The 20,362-nt window shown below is 41.0% G+C and overlaps 1 protein-coding gene across 1 annotated transcript in view; it reads right to left on the bottom strand.

The window, feature by feature from the left end:
• Positions 1-20,362, bottom strand: part of GBE1 (1,4-alpha-glucan branching enzyme 1) — a 296,161-nt gene that overhangs the window by 11,579 nt on the left and 264,220 nt on the right. Inside the window, exon 15 of the mRNA XM_065399789.1 lies at positions 776-892. Within this exon, the coding sequence (XP_065255861.1) occupies positions 776-892 (117 nt within the window). The remainder of the gene's footprint in view (positions 1-775; positions 893-20,362) is intronic.

Below are 20,362 nucleotides of genomic sequence, written 5' to 3'. Positions count from 1 at the left end.
AAAAAAAAAAAAATCTCCAGATGTATATATGGCTAGTGATTGTGCTTTCAAAATAAATATTCTGCTAAGGTGAAAGGCAGCTTCTAACAACAGAAGAATTATACAAGGTTTTGGTCCAAAGAAATTATAATATATACCCGACCCTATCTGTGGCAGTGTGTGGAACCCTTATTTCAGCCTAGAGCTGGAGCCCCCTCAAATCATTTTGTGGGAATGTATGATGTCCATTCTACCTTACATAGTTTTTTCTGCCAGCTAAGGAAGTAGAAGCCTCTTGCAAACACATGATTTGCCCAGATCCAAATTTGTGGAGGGTGGTGGTGGTTGGGAAGCAGCAATGCAAAAATGAGTGTGTCTACCCAGCTCTAATCACAAGGTAAGCATGCAAGGTTACTCATACATGAAAATGAAGCAAATGAATATGGTGATTATCACAGTGATAACTCAAATGCACATTAAAATAGTTTCATGCATCTTTCTATGCAAAGAATATTTGAATATAACAATAATTTTGTCCTAGGAAGGTGCAAGCAAATTTAAGTGGAATGTCAAAGAGAAAATCAAAACAAATCATACCCATCACTAATGGCCTTTAATTTAATCTATTGCTTTCATGCAAACACTGATTTTGGAAGATTTCAATATCCTCCCTCAAAAAAACACCAACAGACAGACAAACAAAAATTTCAATCTATCTACAGTTGTTTGTTGTTGACTCCAAATATATCAAAATTGCTTGAGAAATAAGTTAAACAGAATGAAAACTTTTACTTACCAAAAGAGAATTAGATCGAAAATTATGTGAATATTGTTCAGTGAAGTATTCTGTATTGTGGTCCAGTCTCTGATGTCCTCCATATTCTGGTGCATCAGAATCCAGCGCAATTTTATACTTAAAACAATTTATTAAGGAACTATCACTGTTGTTAAATGTAGAAAAATGCTGTTTGGCATTGCACATCAATATATTCCAACATTAAAAAAAAAAAAAAAAAACCACATTAAACCATTCAAGAAGAGGAAGAGGGTTGGGGAGGATGGGGAAGAGATACATGGTCAACTACAGAAACTCCACACTTGTATCTTAGTGTTTTCTTATACACTAAGTTATAGCATTTCTTTTTCCTATTTACTGAAATGTCCATCTTATGACAGATTCTTAGGAAAGACAAATGTGATCTGCTGTCCTTTGCAATTTCCTGTCAGTGATATATATATACAAAAGATATTTTTAAATACTTTAGTTTAGGCAGATATCTATGATTGACTACACCAATCATGCAATGGAACAAACAATGAACAAAAAGTGAATTGGATTAAAACCAATATTACTTAAAGTACCTTGACAGTGATAAATAACCAAATATCATAGGTTACTGTGATTTAGTGGTATATTGTCATCTTTAAATTGGGTTCAGTGAGTCTTGGATCAGGTGAGTTAATCTGATAGTGTTGAAAATACATAGTTTTAGTCTAAATAAACAGGTACAAAGTTAATTAATACAACTCTGTCCGGAGATACAGTACAGAAGCCTATTTGTTTTTATTTGGGGGACAAATACATGTATTGTTAACGGAAAACATTTTTTTAAAACATAGTGTGTCTGGCCACAATTATACAAATCCAAGGATATAATTTATTACCACGATATAATTGTCACCCTCTTTGGAGTAATTCACAACCATGAGTGCAGAAACCCCAAACTGGTTGTATGTTCTATAATTAGATTTCATCAATCTGGCAAAAAAAAAAAAAAAAAGTGAACTGAAACACTATAACATGGAATTACATACAGTCCCTTTGGGCACTCGAGTCGGTCTATCTTGCCACTCAGGAAAGCTGGACTCAGTGATAGTTGGTTGCCATACACTAAAGATCAGAAAAAATTCAAGTTGCTTCCAGTCCTAAGAGACTTACCCCTGATCAATTTGTACCTCAGATATCAATACCAAAGACAATGCTTGTAGCCAATCCTATAGCAAACTAACTAAGGATTAACTAGGAAAAAGAAATGAAAGAGTTATTTCAAGGTTAAAGCAGGCAACATATATACACAAATGAATTATAGTCTATGGTTCCAAAAGGTGGCAGTTGTAATCTGTCAGGAAAGAATGTCTTTTAGGGCTAACCAAGGTTGATCCTGGGAATCTCTGCTTTATTTCCTAGCTCCAGCCCTCTGAGAATCCAAACATCAAAAGAGGAATAAATTTTTTTCTTATTTCCCTGTTTTATTTTCTTCTTCCAGCATTCAAGATGAAGGGATTGGCTTTCTTGCACATAGCACCCTTACGGCTGTGAGAAGGCCATTAACCAAGTCTTTGTAATGTGATGTTCTACAACGGTTTATTCAGTTTTTCTTGATAAAGTGTGGGGGGACCACTCCTCCTGCCTGGGTTCACAAGATCAAAGCAGACATTTTTACAATTATAAAGTAAAACTTCCATATTACCTTATAGCATGGGATACAGACATTCCAAGTATGATTAATGCATGCAGCAATTTGTAAGTGTTTTATAGAGTCTAACCACATTCTTACAAGTCTAACACCTATCTTGAATAATACTAACGTACAAGTAAGCTGGTCTGGTTCCCACTATGAATGTCAGTGCTCAGCTGATATTTACAGCCTTGGCAAGACCTGGCACCTGGTCTGCCAGCGTCACAACAACAATTATTAAGGGATGGACTAAAGTATGGAGTGCTATATAAAATAATTTAGTAGTATGTGGAGTCAGGATTTTTTGCATAAAATAAAAAACTGAATCTAGATGAAAAAGGAAGAGAAAACTATTTACATCTCTTACAGACAGCCTATACAGAGAAATGTATATAACAACCTTAGCTCTGCCCTTTAGTGTGTGCTATAACCATACAATTACAATTAAGGCATTTTACTGGATGTGGTCCCAGATTATATTAAACTGATTTGTGTGTGCGTATATATATATCTCACAGTTTAATATAATCTGAGGTGACATTTAGTAAAATGCCTTAATTGTAATCATATGGTTGTTGCACACACTACTGGACAGAGTTTAGGTTTGGGGGGTGGGGGGGGCGCATTAATTGTATATTTCAATACCTTACCATGTTTGGATTTCTTTTAGCTGTAACCTTAATTTTTAATCTCCAGAATTTGTAAAGTTTCATTTTGGAATAAATAACATCCCTGTAATATTTTTGGCCCTTAAGTTACAGAAGCATACTTTCAATCTTAGCTAAACTGTAATTTTTTTGGTCTTGGAGTACATACAGCAGATAGGAACATGTCTGAAACAGTGTTTTGTAATCCACCCACTTAATTTTGAACCATAGAAGAATCTTGTTTCAATGGAGGCCTACACTAATAGGATTACAGCAGAGTAAAGCCATACTCTTTCATTCAATGGCTCAAACTGCTCTAAGGCGTCTGTGTTTGCTCAGCCTTTCAATAAAGTGCCTGCTCAAAGTCCAAGGATTTTGATGTTAGGAGAATTGCTATCATTTATATCTTTCTGCACTACTCTCTTTATATCAGTTGATGAAGCTTAGAAATTTTCTTCGAAGTTACAATCCACTCAATTTAAGTGTCTAGTAACAAGAAAGACAGTGCTTAAAAAGTGACAATACAAAAAGCAGACCAATCTAAAAGTAAATGAAATGTTATTTTGAGATATTTCAATCATTCAATCCATGTGATTACAGTGATTTCTTTGGAAAGAAGAATGATCTTTAGCAGAAAGTCTATAAAATGTCAAAAGCAATTAAGCTTTTAATTAGGGACACCAATGACCTCCATGAACAGTATTTCCTGTGGGGAAGGCAATCACTGGAGTGAGCCAGAGATTGCTAAGCCACTGTGTGTTTTCTAGAAAGTTTAACCAGCTAAGACAAACAGAGAACATTGGCTATCAGAGCATGCCCTAACAAAATCTCGTCTTTTTTTTGGAATGTTAGTTAAATGGGACTTTATTGCCAGCTTCGATCCACAAAGCCTTAGGTTACAACTGTACACTTGCACAAATATATCTGCTCCTTTATTTTATAAATATGTCCAAATTACCCCTTGTTTGTTGTCATGAACCACATAAATAACCATAAACTACAACTTCTAGTGGCTCTCTCTGGTACCTTTCCAAGCTTAGCCTCGGCAAAGGCTGCTGCTATGCCACTGTATATTTTATGAACATGGCGGGGGAATGTCTCCCTCAAGCATTTCACTCTTTGCTTCTATGATCTACAGTATACATTACATTTAATAATTTATCGATCTTGTTGAAAGCTTTGACATCTTTAATGATTCCTTTAAAACTATTTACAGCAAATGTAATCTTCATGGCTATGTTACCATTAAAACAAATTATCCCATGTTCTTAATTGAGGGTATGAAAATATCTCCAGCAATGCTTTTAGATATCAAGTAAACACCACTCTCTCGCCTCATCCCATAACAAACATCCATACAATTATTCACATTCTCGTTAATGTGATTCAAATGTGTTTTAAAATCGTAGCAAACTATACATTTCTTTAGATTCTCATTCCAATTTAGACCTCAGAGAGAGCTGGACGAGCTCATTCCACTTTAGACCTCATGGAGAGCTGGATGAGCATCCAAATTTGTGAACGCTCCCTTCATTAAAACTTTCAATGACTGCTATACCTTTTAATTAAGTGTGTAACGGAAGTATTTGCTTTTGCATTGTAGCCTCTTCTGTTTCAGCTACAGAGTGCTGGAAATACTAACTTGTCCAGACTATGAAATAAAGCCTGGTTTCTGTTCATAGAATCATAGAATATCAGGGGAGTTGGATGCCTTGACTGTAAGTGTCCTAAAACAAATACAACTGAGAAAAGCAGCAAAACCAGTGAACCCTTGTATACAGAGAGCTTGAATGGAAAAGCTGTCATTATCTACCACGTTAATTACTGAATTACTATGCTTTTATGATGTTTCAAAATACATATTTTAATGCAAATAATTAAATTTAATCTTATGCATGCTTAATGACACATGAAACACCACTAAGTAAATGCAAATAATGTAAAATAGCATAATTTGTATTTTATGCCTCAACTTCTAACACAGAAACAGAATTCTACTAGGTGAAGCAATATCTTTTATTGGACCAACTTCTGTTGGTGGAAGCTACACATTTTTGAGCTACACAGAGTTTTCCTTCAGGTCTGGGGAAGAAAGCAGAGTGTCTGAGCTAAGAGCTCTTCTTTAGGCAGAGTTGATCAGAACTTGCATTGACCCCTTGTAAAGTGATGTAACCCATAGATTATAAACTCTTCATAAAGTAACTATTCCTTTCCACACTGTCTGGTTTGAATCATATATGCACCCCCCCCCCCAAATTAAATATAGTAAAATAAAATAACTTGACTCTTCTAGATCATATATAAAAGAGCCCCACGAGGCAGACTTTAATGGCAGGTTCCTTACCAAGTTGAAGAGGTTCTCTTTTCCTCAGTCAGGCAATATCAAGTATCCAGATAGTATTCCTTTAGAGACAAATTCAGCTCTCTTCCCCACTAACCAGTCCAACCGGTTTAGAGGTCACTAGATGCAGAGGTAGGGCTTATTTGTGGAGCCTATACAGTCATGCAGGAGGGGGCTGAAGACAAATGTGTTCCAGCAGAAGAGTGAAGAGGTATGAGAACTCAGATCTGCATTTCTGACTATAGAAAAGCTCCAGATCCAGTCTCAGGAATGAAGAGGAAGAAGAAGAGGGAGATAATTCATCGCCCACCTATGAAGAACCCCAGTACACAGCCTGACCACTTGGGCCAAACACACTGGGATCATTGCCACATGTTTTCACCTCTATTTCAACCAAGAGATGGAATTAATGCAACATTGCCATTAGAATGATCTAGGGTGACCAGATGTCCCGTTTTTAAAGGGACAGTCCCGTTTTTTGGGACTTTTTCTTATATAGGCACCTATTACCCCCCACTCCCTGCTGCTATCTGGTCACCCTAGAATGATCTCAAGACAAAAGCAGTGAAGAATAAAAAAAAATAAAAATACAGTAAGTGGGGAGATCTATGAAAAATTATGTGTTGGGAGAGCAATATGCAGGAAATGAATTCAGGACTTTTACGGGTATATAAGCAGAATCACTATGCTCCCTAAGCTATCTTCAATAAGACTGAGCACTACTGGAACTATATAAAGATAACCTGAGCTGTAGTTAAAGGTTATAGGTCAGCCTACAGTCATATAAAGAGAGACTATGAAATGCAGGAAACTAGGTTAATGCAACATTGCAGTTCAGATTTAAATCATACAGAAGTGAAAATTTGCAGTTAAATTTACAAAACAGCTATACCTCTGGCATCCTTCCACAAATGTAGTATTTTCTATTCATACATCTGGAGTCAAAGATAAAAAATGTGTATTTTTTCTCTCTCTTCATACTTAAAAACATTTGATAGCTACATGTGATAAACCCCAACCTCTGTATGCATTTTTAAAACTTTTAAAATAATGGGTGGCTTAGTAATACTTGATTTTTTTTCTCAGCGCTTGCTACCCCTTCTTGACTGAAAGCAGGGAAAAGGGATACGGTCCTGAGGTCAAAGGTAGGACAGAGAAATCAGCAGATAAAGTATTAGATCAAAAACTCTGCTGAGAAATTGCCACCAGTAAGAAGAAACAAAAAAAATCCTTTCAAAGATTGAACTTAGGCTATTGCTTCTGCAAGAAGTGACTAGGGAGCAAGAATCATGACAAATGAGTGGGTGCTTCCTTGTTGTACAGTGAGAGCCACATGGGCAGAGAGAAGGTGAAAGCCTTTGATCCTTTAAGCAGTCCTGGGGTCAGCTGGCTCCTGTACCTGATGAAGGTGGCAGTAGTCATGTAGAAACAGGAACAGCAGAACTCTCTTCATCCACTCCTCTCCTACTGTCTCTCTCTATATAGCATAGCAGTGGTATCGCCAGGGTAGAGAGTTGTAAGCTCTACTTTTAAAATATCTAGAATGTGAAACAGTCTAATGATGCATCTTGGTGAATCCCCATCAGTTCACACAACGAAGACTCTAATTATGGAACAAATACTGATTGTTGTATTTTTATTTGTTTAGTTGCCATTAGGTTTTTATCTGTGGCTTAAAAAAAATAGTTAAATAAATCCAAGGCCTTCCTCTTTATAAAAATCAATCTGTACAATAGTCTCAGTTGTTAGCCTTCTTCTTTCTTTACTCTTGCTTTGCTGTTTACAGATATTTAAGTGGCCCACTTTTTACATCCCTTTGCATGCCCTGCAATGTGTTCTTTGTTCCATCAAATGTCACTTTGTCATTATGTAGTGCGCAGTAAGTGGAAATTTCCCTGAAATACTTCATGATACCCTTTTTCCCTTCTTGTCTTGACTCATCTTGTGCTAGCACACAGTAGGCAAAAACTCTTCTTAAAAGACACAGTAGTTTTAGGTCACATTCTTTATGATTAAGTAACTCGTTAAGATAATATACCTATTTTTGCCCTCTAACTGACCCTGCATTTACAGTTGGTCAGGTTCTGTGTCCTCATCTATATCTTAGTGTGATCATCATCCACCCATTCAAGAGTGGAGTATCTCTAATGTCTAGATAGAACTGATCCAGAAATGGTTTCCTTCCTTATCACCTTCTTCAAGCTTGCTTTGCCTTTCATCACATCCATTCCACCTCTGGACTCAAACTTCCCTGTCTTTCAGCGGTGACTACTCTTTGGGATTTCTCCATGTAGGCATCTTTCTTCTAGCAAATTAATTGCCATTTGCATTTCCCTCCTCGTCCTCTAGAGGGGACACTTGTGCAGGTGTCTTCAGAAATGAGGATTTCAGTTTCTGCATTTGACTGTCTTAGCTCATTTGGTAGGCACTATACTGCTCTTTTCTAACAACAATTTAAGATTTAAAAAAAATTATAAGGGAACAAGAAATATTCAATCCTCCTTAACTAGGGAATGTACTATGGGATGGTCTACATAAGTCTTTTTGATAATATTAAATCATGTACACTGTCACATTAACTGAAGTCACTAAATTGCATTCCAGTCTGAAAACAGATAGGATCTACTGTATATTCTAATGTAAAAAGTTATTCAACATTCCTGTGTTACAAGATTCTGCAATATTTCCATTAATTTCCTACTATAGATTTGTACCTCAAATTCTTTGTTATTTGGAGAACATCCATTATCTCTTTGGACAAAGTATCTGAAGTTTCACCTACCTCAATCAGACTTGAAAAATCTAGAGAATTTTGCCAGATTCCAAAAAGAAAATACTGCTTAGCCCCATTTACTTAAAGGACCTGATCTTAAATCTTGTTTGTGTGCAAGAAAAGACATTAAAAAAATGATGAAGTCATCTTTGGTACAAATGATACAGGTGGATATGAGAATCCATGTCTCTACCGGAGGGAGATGTGCAAGTGAAACCTAAGAATAGGAATCACATTTAATAGAAAAGACTTAAAAATATCAGTCCAGGAATAGGTTTCTGAAACATTTGCCTAGATGTCTAGAAAATTTGTCTATAAAACAATCAAAACTTCTATTAGTAAAATTTTATATATAGCAGAAGTCCTTGTCTAATTATGAACATGAAATATAATGCTTAAGAATTCTGAAAGAACTATTTCTATTTTTTTAAAATACGAGATGCAGGAATTACTGCTGTTAGTTTTGAAGATCTAGAAGCCTTTAACGTCTGACTACACCCCTAAATCAGCAATTAAACTGGATCAAACTTGCTTTATCCCCATGAGATCTTATAAAGTAATCTACAGTATGGGTCTCTTAATTGGCAAAATACATGCAGGCAACTAATGAGACTTGAAAATGGAATAGTTTATTGCACCTCCCAAAGGCTATTTGGGAAAAGTTAAAAGAATTCTGCACTGGTTTTTACTCAGCACTATATTCTACAAGTAGACAATGTGAGAAGGCTTTCTTATTTCAGATACAACTAATTACATTTAAAAAGAAATCACATTTTTATATAGAATGAACCTTTCTGAATCAAGTATTTGACTCTGAATAACAGTATTTGACACACGAGGTATATGGAAGCAAAACGCTAAATCAAATGATTTTCTGTTCAGCTATAATGTTCTTCCAACAACAATTAAAAACATAAAAATAAAAAATAAGTAATGCAACACAAAGAGAGAAAACATTAAAGTCACTAAAAGATTTTCTTCTTTTTAATAAAAATGGCTCTAGATCAAGTCTCATCTCCTAGCCAACCTGCACATATTCTCGCCATATATTTTTGTTGCAAGACACCATGGTGGGTTTCAATCCCCTGCAGCTATCATTAAAATGTTAACTGAAAGCAAACAATTGGAGAAGGGCCCTCAAGGTTAACATCTTTGGCTGTGGTTTTGTGCTGAGCAGAGTTTTAACACACTTTAAGGGCAGCATTGAGCAATGTTTTCGTTATATGGTAACTGCTCTGTTTCGGGTAGCTTTATGGGGAGCCTTTAAGCATTGTTAAAGTAATTTTTAAAAGTTGGGTGGTTTTGAGAGGCACTTCACACATTCCTTCCTCACAATGTTTTGCTCACAGCACTTATCAAGTGCTATGCAGGATTACTCCCTTGGTTTTCAGTGGTGAGTGTTTGGTGGTAGTGGAGGGGGACAGGAGGAGTTATAAAAGTACATTCAGTGTCAGAAACCTTCAATGTTAATTTAGTTTTGTTTCCCTTGTCTGTATTATCACATAAATTGTTAACAAAGCCACAAAGACATTTCAGTTAACCTGTTTTCTGTTTTTCATTCTGGTGCTTTGGACAGCGACAGTTATTTCACTGTCATGAACCCCCTTAAATAAAACACATTAGCAAATTCATGGCCCAGGAGGGTGGGAAGAAGAGGGCTCCTGGGAAGGATGAAATTGTTTGCATTTCAATGGCAGCAGACTTCTAAGAATTCACAGTAATGTGCTGTAAATTCTGCCACCCCATCCCAAACATGTGAGAAGTATCACATTGATCATTCTCAGAAAAGAAGATGCACATACAAGTGGAGTGAACAGTAACTTTTATTTACCTACAAACATTCATCATAGAGTTAAAATGTTTTTAACAGGAACAAATTAACCAAAAAAAGTCAAATTCTCTGAGAAGTGGGCAAACACTGATGTCTATGGACACCTCCTCACCTTTTCCTTGCCCCTCAGCCTGACAAGAGGTGGTGGAGGGAAATGGATGCGGAATATTTTGCAGGGGGACAACTGGGGATATATCCTGTGTGGGCTTGAGGGCAGAACACAGGCTGGGCTACAGGACAGGATTGGGCTCATTATTCTTCTCCTGAATGCTCTGGACTGGAGGGTTCCCCTGTGAGGGAGTTTGGATGCCTGTGGAGGATGTTTTGCTGGGCATGCTCCTCCCCATCAGAGTGGTGGAGGGATTCACTATTTCAGCAGCTGAAGGAGGAATTAGAGAAGGTGGTTCTTATTCCTGGAGAGAAGCAGCAACCACAGTGGCGGGTGGGCTCTTAAAGCATTCTGCCACCAGTTGGACTGGGGACTGCATGATCCCATTCCCTTTGTGCATGCTCCCACTGCCTATGTGCTCTCTCTCCATTTGCAGGAATTCCTTGGCCTTCTTAAGAGCCTGTTCCTCCCTTGCCCAAAGAAAGTTGAACTGCTCTTGACTCCTTCTATCTATGCCAAGAAGCAGGTCTTCCAGGGTCCTTTTGCATCTTCCTCTGCTATCTCTGCGGTGCTGCTTCTGCCGTACAAATGGAATGGTTTCCTGCACTATTTTTGTTAAAATGTTCTAATGCTCACAGTGAACCAAGAGGCCTGTTAGGGTGAGGTTCGGTTCCTTCAGGGATAACATTACCAGTCACCTTTTTCGTCCTTAAAAGTTGACCATAGCAGTTTTGAATGTACCAGAATGCAAAAGTGAAGTGATTTTCCAGTACTGTGGAGGACCTCTGGCCATATATGCCAGAGAGATGTTTCTGTTAATGGTGACCCCGCTATGTATTCCTGAGTGGAGGGGTTTGGCGAGCCCTGCTGCGACACCTGAAGAACTAGCTTGAATTTCTGCTTGACTTGCCACCCAATCCTATAAGCATAATTCATCAATTTGAGAGGAAACTGACTGTATTCTAAACTAGCATTTTGTGTTCCCATGGAAATGGAACAGAAAACCACAGAAAATGTCCGCCTACCCCAGACCTCTCTGGCTTCAAGATTCGGCTGGATAAGTTTATGGAGGGAATGGTTTGATGGGATAACATGATTTTAGTCAATTAGGCAATAACATGCCATCGCTGGTAAAATGAGGGTCCGGCTGGAGAATCTTGCCTGTATGCTCGGGGTTCTACTGATCGCCATATTTGGGGTTGGGAAGGAATTTTCCTCCAGGGTAGATTGGCAGAGGCCCTGGAGGTTTTTCGCCTTCCTCCGCAGCATGAGGCAGGGGTCGCAAGCTGGAGGATTCTCTGCGACTTGAAGTCTTTAAATCACGATCTGGAGACTTCAACAGCTGAGTTAAGGGAAAGTGGGTGGGTCAGCTTTTGTGGCCTGCATCATGCGGGAGGTCAGACTAGATGACCATAATGGTCCCTTCTGACCTTAAAGTCTATGAGTCTATGAGTCTATAATCTGCCCTGCATTGACAGGAAGTCCAGCCCCTGTGTCCAGTGAACAGCACTGAAACATACAGGGAAACAGAGTGACTCCAGAAGCGTATATTTGCTGAATATACGTTTGACCTTTTTGGTTAACACTGCAAGCCAGTTGCCTCTCCACTGTTAAGGGACATGGCATTATGTTTGCACAACCCCCAAAGTAAATATTATACCCACCCCAATTTCTCTCAGTTTTCGCAGAGTGGCTCAGCACGGGAAGGGGACAGACAACAGAGACTAGGAAAGATACAAAACATTTTAAATGGTCATAGGGAGAATGGGCCACTCTGACTTTCTTCAGAAAACCAAATGGTTCCTTTTCCAGACCTATATTGGCCCCCACACAAATCACCAATGATCCTCACTCCCTTCCGCATGGTTTCCATTCATAAGGGGAAGGAAAGATGGGAGAGAGGTCGTGCTGGATCTTTGCACAACCATAAGTGCCATGAAACTGGTCTTTCTCCCCACCCGAGCCCTTTTAAAATCTGCTCCTTCCCTCTCTCACCCCCCACTCCCCATCATCTTGTTTTGCACTGCCCGGGGACCATCACTATGAGTGCTGGCTTAAAAATCCAAAGACAGAGGCACAATGACTGCTCGTGTCTGCTCAATGCTTTACATTGGTTCATGGGAGTTCATTAAAATCATTGAATTACAGCCCCGTGTTGCTCTGGGACCATGTTGGGATAGAGAGAGGGTGGAGCGTCATGGAGGCCAGGCTGTGGTGAGGGTAGCAGCAGAGCAAGAGGGGATATTGTTGGGGACAATGGGGATCCATTGTAAAAAACTTACCAGTATCAGATTCTGGTTCTTACGGCAGCTCTGGGTCTTCAGACTCTTCCAAGGGGTCTTTTTCAACTGGGTCTTCGAGGTAGAGATGCAGATTTAGATGCTCCTCTTCCTCCATGTCTCCTGGCATTTCCTCTGGGAATTCCTCCGAGGTCCCTGATGTCTCCTTGTCCTGTCCCTTATCAGCGTCCTGACATCTGATGAGGCTAGTCACTTCAGGTTCCATACTTGCCGCCCTGGAGAGCACCCAGTCCAGCTCACCTCCCGGGAAGGCTGTTGGAAGTCCTTCACTCTCTGGTAAAGGAGCCTGAGCTGCTCCATGCGCTCCTGGCACTAGGACGGAATGCAGTGAACCGCCACCTCCTTCAGCCTCCATGAAATCTCTTGGTGCAGGTGAAAGTTCCTGCTGACCCAGATGAAGTCATGGAGGGCAATCTACTCTGAACCACACATTGATGAGCACCTGTGCATACTATAGAGACCAGAAGGCTGCTCTCAAACCATGATTCATGATCACCTGTACTGACAATAGATTTCAGCAGAAAACTGTTTTGAAGTGCTCAGCACAGGCTGTTACTACCACTGGCGGTGTGGGGAAGGTGTCAGTGACATTTATACTTTTGGATGAGGGTCAGGCAGCAAAGGGTATTGTGGGAATGGCCCTGGAAGGCTATCGATAAGTGACCTGGTATACACCCTTTTCTCCTGTGCATACTACAGTGTAGAACGGGTACAGGGCATATCACAGCTGAGATGGTATATACAGACACCCTTCATGCGTGGCAGCTTTTGTGCACTAGACTGTCCTTCAAGAACATGCTTCCAGGCTTCAGATGTGAACAATAGAGGGGTTGTGGCACAAGAAGTGCACATGTATCAGTGTACAGTCAAAAGTATGGATGCACTCACGGGGTGTTTTTTTAAAAATATATATATAACATCTTCAACGTGAGTTGAGTGCCTAATTCCCTTTAGTGCTTTTGAAAATCCCAGCCTTGTCCTTTGAAGAATAGGATTTGTCTGTCTTAAGTCAAAATGAACATTCAGTTCTCTGGTTTCACCTGAGCAAGATCACCCACAACCAGCAGCCTGCACTTGAGCAAGAATCAGAAGTGGAATAGCTAGATTTTCCCAGGTCAGAACAGAGGTAAAGTGGCAAAAAATTGTAGAATAGGCAGCACCAGTATTAACTAGCCAATTATATCAATATCTCCAAATTCACATATCAAAAATATCACTCAGTGTGAGTCAACAACATACAACATAGAGGAATAGAAATTAGTAAAGGATAAGCATCACAAGTGTAGAGATTTAACTAAGTCTATCATTAACTGACCAAGATTTATTTTACTTCCTTGTTTTAAGCCGTTCAGAAATGCAGTTTGTAATGGTATTTCAATAGTACTACTGCAATTCAAAATCAGCAAAAATAAAGTTCCCTAACATTTGTCTCATGCTCTAACTTGGGGGTCTCAAAGTCCCGGCCCACGGGCCATCTGCGGCCCGAGAACCTCCCCACTGCGGCCCGTGGAAACTTTAAAAAAAGTTCTTTCATCCAGCCCTCATAGCTGCTGCCTGAGGGGGGTGGGGGTGGCGGGAGGGGAGCGGGTAAGAGAGATTCACGTGCCACTCCCCCCAATGTTGCTCCTCCTGCTGCTCCTGGGACCCTCCTAGGGGTTGCACTCGGCAACATGTCATTCACCTCGGGCAGCTCGGCTCCCTGCAAGCAGTTCCCTATCCCTGCTGTTGCTGGCGAAGCCGTGGAAGAGAGACCCATATAGCCACGCTGCCGGTTGTCTGCTGCAGGCGTCGCCCCCCCCCCAACCCCGCAGCTCCCATTGGCTGGGGGGAGAGGAACAGAGGTACCATCACTAGTTGCTGGGCAGAGTCAGCTATGGAGGTAGTGTCACTAGTCATCGGTCAGAGTCAGCCTGGGCGGCATGAGGGCAAGGGAGTGAGGGAAAAGAATGGGAAACAGGCTGGGAGGTGGTGTGAACACCATCTTCAGTATCAGATGGGTAGCCGTGTTAGTCTGGATCTGTAAAAAGCAACAGAGAGTCCTGTGGCACCTTTAAGACTAACAGATGTATTGGAGCATAAGCTTTCGTGGGTGAATACCCACTTCGTCGGACATGCATCCGACGAAGTGGGTATTCACCCACGAAAGCTTATGCTCCAATACATCTGTTAGTCTTAAAGGTGCCACAGGACTCTCTGTTACCATCTTCAGTGACATTATTGGCCCGCTGGGAGGATGTGAGGACTGGCACTGGCGCTAAGGTAAACTGAGTTTGAGACCTGTAGCCTATAGGACTAACCTGCTTGCTTGTATATATTATCTTTTCTTATAGTTTAAGTATTTGGTTTATTGTAATAGGTTTATAAATTTATATTAAAGCAAATTTGGCTGTAATGCAAGAGCCTACAGGCCATACCCTGTATGTTAAGCTAAGGCAAAGTAAGCATATCTATATTAAGACCTTTTACTCAGAAAGCAAAGTTGACCTTTATCTTGTTACCTAAATAGATAAGTACCCACGCCTATGTCCATGACCTTTTATTTAGACAAATAGACAATGGAGAATGGCATAGGGGAGTTTTCAATGTTGTACCCACCGACTTAACAAGTACACCACAAGAGACTGATGTGCGTACATACCTGTCATCAATCCGCACATATATACTAGCCTATGGGGTAAGTGTACCCTAACACTTCTGTGGGTGAGGAATGAAATTTGGGCATAAGAGGAAGGATTTCCAGCATTTGCCCTAGAAAAGAAGTGACCTACCTCAATAGAGTACTCCATTTCTCACTTTACTCTATCATTCTCACTCCATTTCCATTTCTATTCTTACTTATTCTATTTCTACTCTATCTATTCTATCTATCTACGATGACTACTACTATCAGTAGGCTATACTTCTTCTAAAACTTTACGTTTCAAGGGAACTAGGCTAAGCTTGGTTTCCCTAAGTTTTATTCTTAGTTCATTAGGTTTTGATTTTAAGTTTAAGTTAGTCAAGTAAACCCCAGTCAGCTTTGATAGCTCTTAGCTTTTTCTAAGCACTGCATCCCTCACTCAAGACTTGAGAAACCTGAACTGCAAGGCTGTTCCTGTGTCTCTTACCACTAGGTAAGGAAGGGTGTGAGTATGTTAACCAAAGCTTTGTTGCATATAATATTATATTATCATATGAATCTTTTGAATAGGAGTAATAAAATTGTAACTTTGTAACTCTGGGTATTTTACCATTTACTTACTATTGATTTTAATAAAAAGTTTTATAGACTATAACTGTCTCAGTGTGAGCTTCCTGTCATATCCCTGAGGGTCCTTTGTAAATTCTGTGGAGCCTGATTCAGGACAAGAACTTTTATCTTCTGATCAAACAGATTGGAGAGCCTAAAACCCATATTAATTAATATTGATGATAATAATTATTAATACATTAAAAATAAAATTAAAATTAAATAAATTAAATTCCCATATTATCCAAATTAATATTATTAGTACACCCTAAATCAGGCTACAGACCCCTGCTCTAACTAAAGCTTCAACGGTTAGCAATTATTAGCCAACTATGTAAAATGCAGTATGTTCAAAAATACAATATATAAATATGTTTTTCTCTATCTTAGTGTTATAATCAAGAATTCAAGATTATATTGAGCACCAAGCTAATTGGCTTGAGTTGAATTTGTCCAGGAAGTGGAGGAGAAGCACTCCCATTGGAGAGCTCTTGGCTCTGGAACTTAATTCTCCTCCTTAGTTTGACAGAACTTTCATTTGCCCACTTTGAGGATAAGACCGTGGCTTGTTCTGAGGAAATTGGTTGTATGAACAGAGGAGGGAATGACATTGGTTTTGTTTGGTTCAGAGGATCTTGTTGGCATTGAGTTAATTTGTATTTTCTTTGTTTTTAATAAGTGGATCTGTGGACACTCAGAGCTGTTGGGACAGATAAAATTAAAATAAAATATCTGTATGTTTTAAATGTTTAATTCTACCAAATATCAAATCTGATTTATGTCGCTCTCATATTTTCTACAAAAACAGATGCACGTGCAAACTAGATGCACATTGAATGGATATCCATATAAGAAATATAGATTCATAGATTCTAGAACTGGAAGGGACCTCGAGAGGTCATTGAGTCCAGTCCCCTGCCCGCATGGCAGGACCAAATACTGTCTAGACCATCCCTGATAGACATTTATCTAACCTACTCTTAAATATCTCCAGAGATGGAGATATGGCTAAATACACACTTGAACATCTCCCTACATGTCCCAGCATTTCTGTTGAGCCCAAAAGCAGAATATCAACAAAAATATACACATATTAAAGTTACAGAAAGTATGTGAAACAAGATACAGAATACATATCCAAAACATATCTAAAGCACCTACTCACTTCAGCTGAAGTTTCGGTCCTTTTGTTTGTCCTACACTTGAAGTCACAACTTGTTTATTTCAAAGTTTGTGATAACGAGCTAGAGTGTTTTTTTCATAAGTTGACTATCCAGGAAAAAAGCAGCCTGAGTTCAACAAATATTTGTTGTAATATGTTCTACTTGTTAATTAGCAGACAAATAATGTTTGAAGAAAAAATTGTCATTTTCAATTTTAAGTGATTTATTTTTTCCTTGCAAAACTATATTCTAATCAAGAAAAAAAGTAAAGACATTTAGGGTTACCATATTTCCACAAGCAAAAAAGAGGACACGGGGGGGGGAGGAGCCCCACTCTAGCCCTGCCCCTGCCCCGCCCCCATCCACTCCCTCCCACTTCCCACCCCCTGATTGCCCCCCAGAACCCCCAACCCCCCCCCGCTCCTTGTCCCCTGACTGCCCCCTCCTGGGACCCCTGCCACTAACTGCCCCCTAGGACCCCACCCCCATCTAAGCCGCCCTGCTTCTTGTCCCCTGACTGCCCCCTCCTGAGAACCCCCTACGACCCTACCTGTCCCCTGACTGCCCCGACCCTTATCCACACCCCCGCCCCCAGACAGACCCCCGGGGACTCCCATGCCCTATCCAACTGCTCCCCGCCCCCTGACAGGACCCCCAGAACTCCTGACCCATCCAACCCCCTCTGCTGCCTGCCTGCCTCGACCCCTCTCCATGCCCCTGCCCCCCTGACAGCCCCCCCAGAACCCCAGACCCATCTAACCCCCCCTGCTCCCTGTCCCTGACTGTCCCAACCCCTCTCCACACCCCTGGCCCCCTGACAGCCCCCCCAGAACCCCAGACCCATCTAACCCCCCTGCTCCCTGTCCCTGAGTGTCCCAACCCCTCTCCACACCCCTGCCCCCCTGAGAGGCCCCCCCAAAACTCCTGACCCATCCGACCCCCCCCTCCCTGTCCCGGGCCGGCTTTAAAGAGCCCAGGAATTGGGCTGCACTCCGGCCGGGGTTGCGGGGCTTAGGGCCCGGCCGGAGGTGCTCGGCCGGGGCTGTGCCGGGCCCGGGCCGGTGCTGCTGGGGGCCGGGCCCGGGCCGGCGCTGCTGGGGGCCGGGCCCGGGCCGGGCCGGGGGTGCTCGGCCGGCGCGCTCGGCTGGAACCAGGGCCGGCGCTGCTGGGGGCCGGGCCCGGGCCGGGGGTGCTGGGGCCCGAGCTGGGGTCGCCGCCCTGGGGTCGGAACCGGGGCCGGAGCCACTGGGGCCCGAGCTGGGCCGGAGCCGCCAGGCGCCGCTTGGCCCGGGCCATGCCTCCCCGGAGCTCTCCTCCTCGTGCCCCTCCGCCCCAGCTTACCTGCTGCTGCCTCCCGCTTGCCCCTGCTTCTTTTCAGACTTCCCGCGAAGATCTGATTCGCGGGAAGCAGGGGAGGGGGAGGAGCAGGTGGGCGGAGCGTTCAGGGGAGTGGAGGAAAGGGAAGACAGCTGCAGGGCCGGACAGCGTGGTAAGGCTGCAGGGGATGGGGGGGGGGGGCGGGAAGGGGCTTTGGGTGCCCAGCGGCGCTTGGCCGCCGCTTTTCTGTCTATAAATAGCCGACCGGGGGGAAATCCCGAACATTTTTAGATTTTTAAAAATCCCCCCCGGACGGCTATTTATAGACCGAAAAGCCGGACATGTCCGGGGAAATCCGGACATATGGTAGCCCTAAGACATTTTTTTCACCACTTTTTAAAGGCAATCTTCTAGTCTGCCTGTGTTTTAATTATAAAGGGCAACTAATCTGTTTACGCCTTGATGCTCCTGAATATGAGCTGTTTGCGTCTGGATTTTAACAGGATACTTTTCAAATTTCTTATATTTACAGAAGATAAGAATGTCCTGTTCCTGACCTCTGCTGATCAGTGCTGTCCTTACAATGGGCTGTTACTATAGCCTGTGGGTATTTCAGGAGAAACTAGTAAGTACCTAGAACAGAGGCATACATATTTTGAAATAAAAAAGCAACCTTATATCTGACTTAGTATTTATTCATTAGACAATTTGGAAGTACTAGAGTCGATGCAATAAGTTAAAACACAGGAAACACTTTTCCTCACTGCTTTTTCCCTTTGCACTTTTTGTCAAATTCCTCTTGTGTAGAGAAAACAAAGTTACTTCTTAAGGCTTTGTCTGGCAAGTGAAAGACAAAACTTTTGTCATTCAGAGCTGTTAAAAAAAAACACCCCCTTGAAAGACAAAAGTTTTGTCCATGACAAGCGCCAGTGTGAACAGTGTTTTGTAGGCAGGAGTGTTGTCCTGCTGACAATGCTAATGCCGCTTCTTGCGAGTGGAACTTTTTTGTCGGCAGGAGAGTCCTCTCTTGCCAACAAATAGCGGGGGTGACCAAATGTCCCGATTTTATAGGGACAGTCCCGATTTTGGGGTCTTTTTCTTTTATAGGCTCCTATTATCCCCCACACCCTGCCCCGATTTTTCACACTTGCTGTAGTGGCACAGCCATGTCGCTAAAAGCTGCATAGTGTAGACACAGCCTTAGGCTCTTAATTGCAAATGGAGCTTGGGGCACTAATCTGTCATAACCATTAAACTGCAGGAAGAATGTGACAATATTTCAACAAAAGAAAATTATGAAAGCAATTCCATGTTAACTTTAAAAAGTCTAATGACAGTCTCATAGCTAAGGGAGACTGACCCAGATGTTGATAATCCATCTGTCTCCAACCGGAAGCAAATTAGACAGGAAAAATGTGTTAGTCCAAATTGTTCACCTCTCATCAAAACTGCTTCTAAAATGGCACATTTTATTAAATATAATTCAAATAGAAATGTTTCTTCCTTTCACTTACAGTATTAAATAGAAAGTAGGAAATAGCATGCACCTTTTCAATATCAAATGGATTCATCTTATTAGAATCTTATGCCTTTTTCACTCCAAATAAAAGTTTTACATGATACATTCCCATAGTTGTATGCTGTATTTTTTATTCATTGATATTAACCTTAACAAATAAACTATCTTGATGGAATTTGGCATTTGGCTGATCCTAAATTAAGTTCTTTGTCTTCATTTGTTGTATAAAGCATGAATTCTAATAGGCTGGGACAGTTACATAACTGCACTTCAAAGCAGTCTGCAAACCAAGCAGCTACAAAGCAACATCTTTGCCTTCAGCAATCACACTCCAACGACTCATTCAAGTGACCTTATTTGCTCATTAGAAGCTCTAGGTGCAGGCTGCAAATGTCAGAGAGTCTGAATTTGCATTTGAAAAAAATACATCTTGCAGCATTTTAATGGTAATATTCCTGAGATTTCAGGTCACATCTAATTTTATTTACTTATCTATATATTTCACTTCAACTATTGTTATTCCTCCTAAATCCATGCCCACAATGAACATGCTACACTTTAGTATTCATTCACTCTAGCTTGTAAATGCTTTGATACTTTCATGCCATATGGGGAAAGGTAGGCTTGTAATTAAATAACCATTTCTCCTGGCAACATTAAAATTGTGTTTTTTCTACCTAATCTTCAGCAGTAAA

This window comes from Emys orbicularis, chromosome 1, assembly GCF_028017835.1.
Source record: "Emys orbicularis isolate rEmyOrb1 chromosome 1, rEmyOrb1.hap1, whole genome shotgun sequence".
Lineage (NCBI taxonomy): Eukaryota > Metazoa > Chordata > Testudines > Emydidae > Emys > Emys orbicularis.
This window is presented reverse-complemented; position numbering and strand designations above follow the sequence as displayed.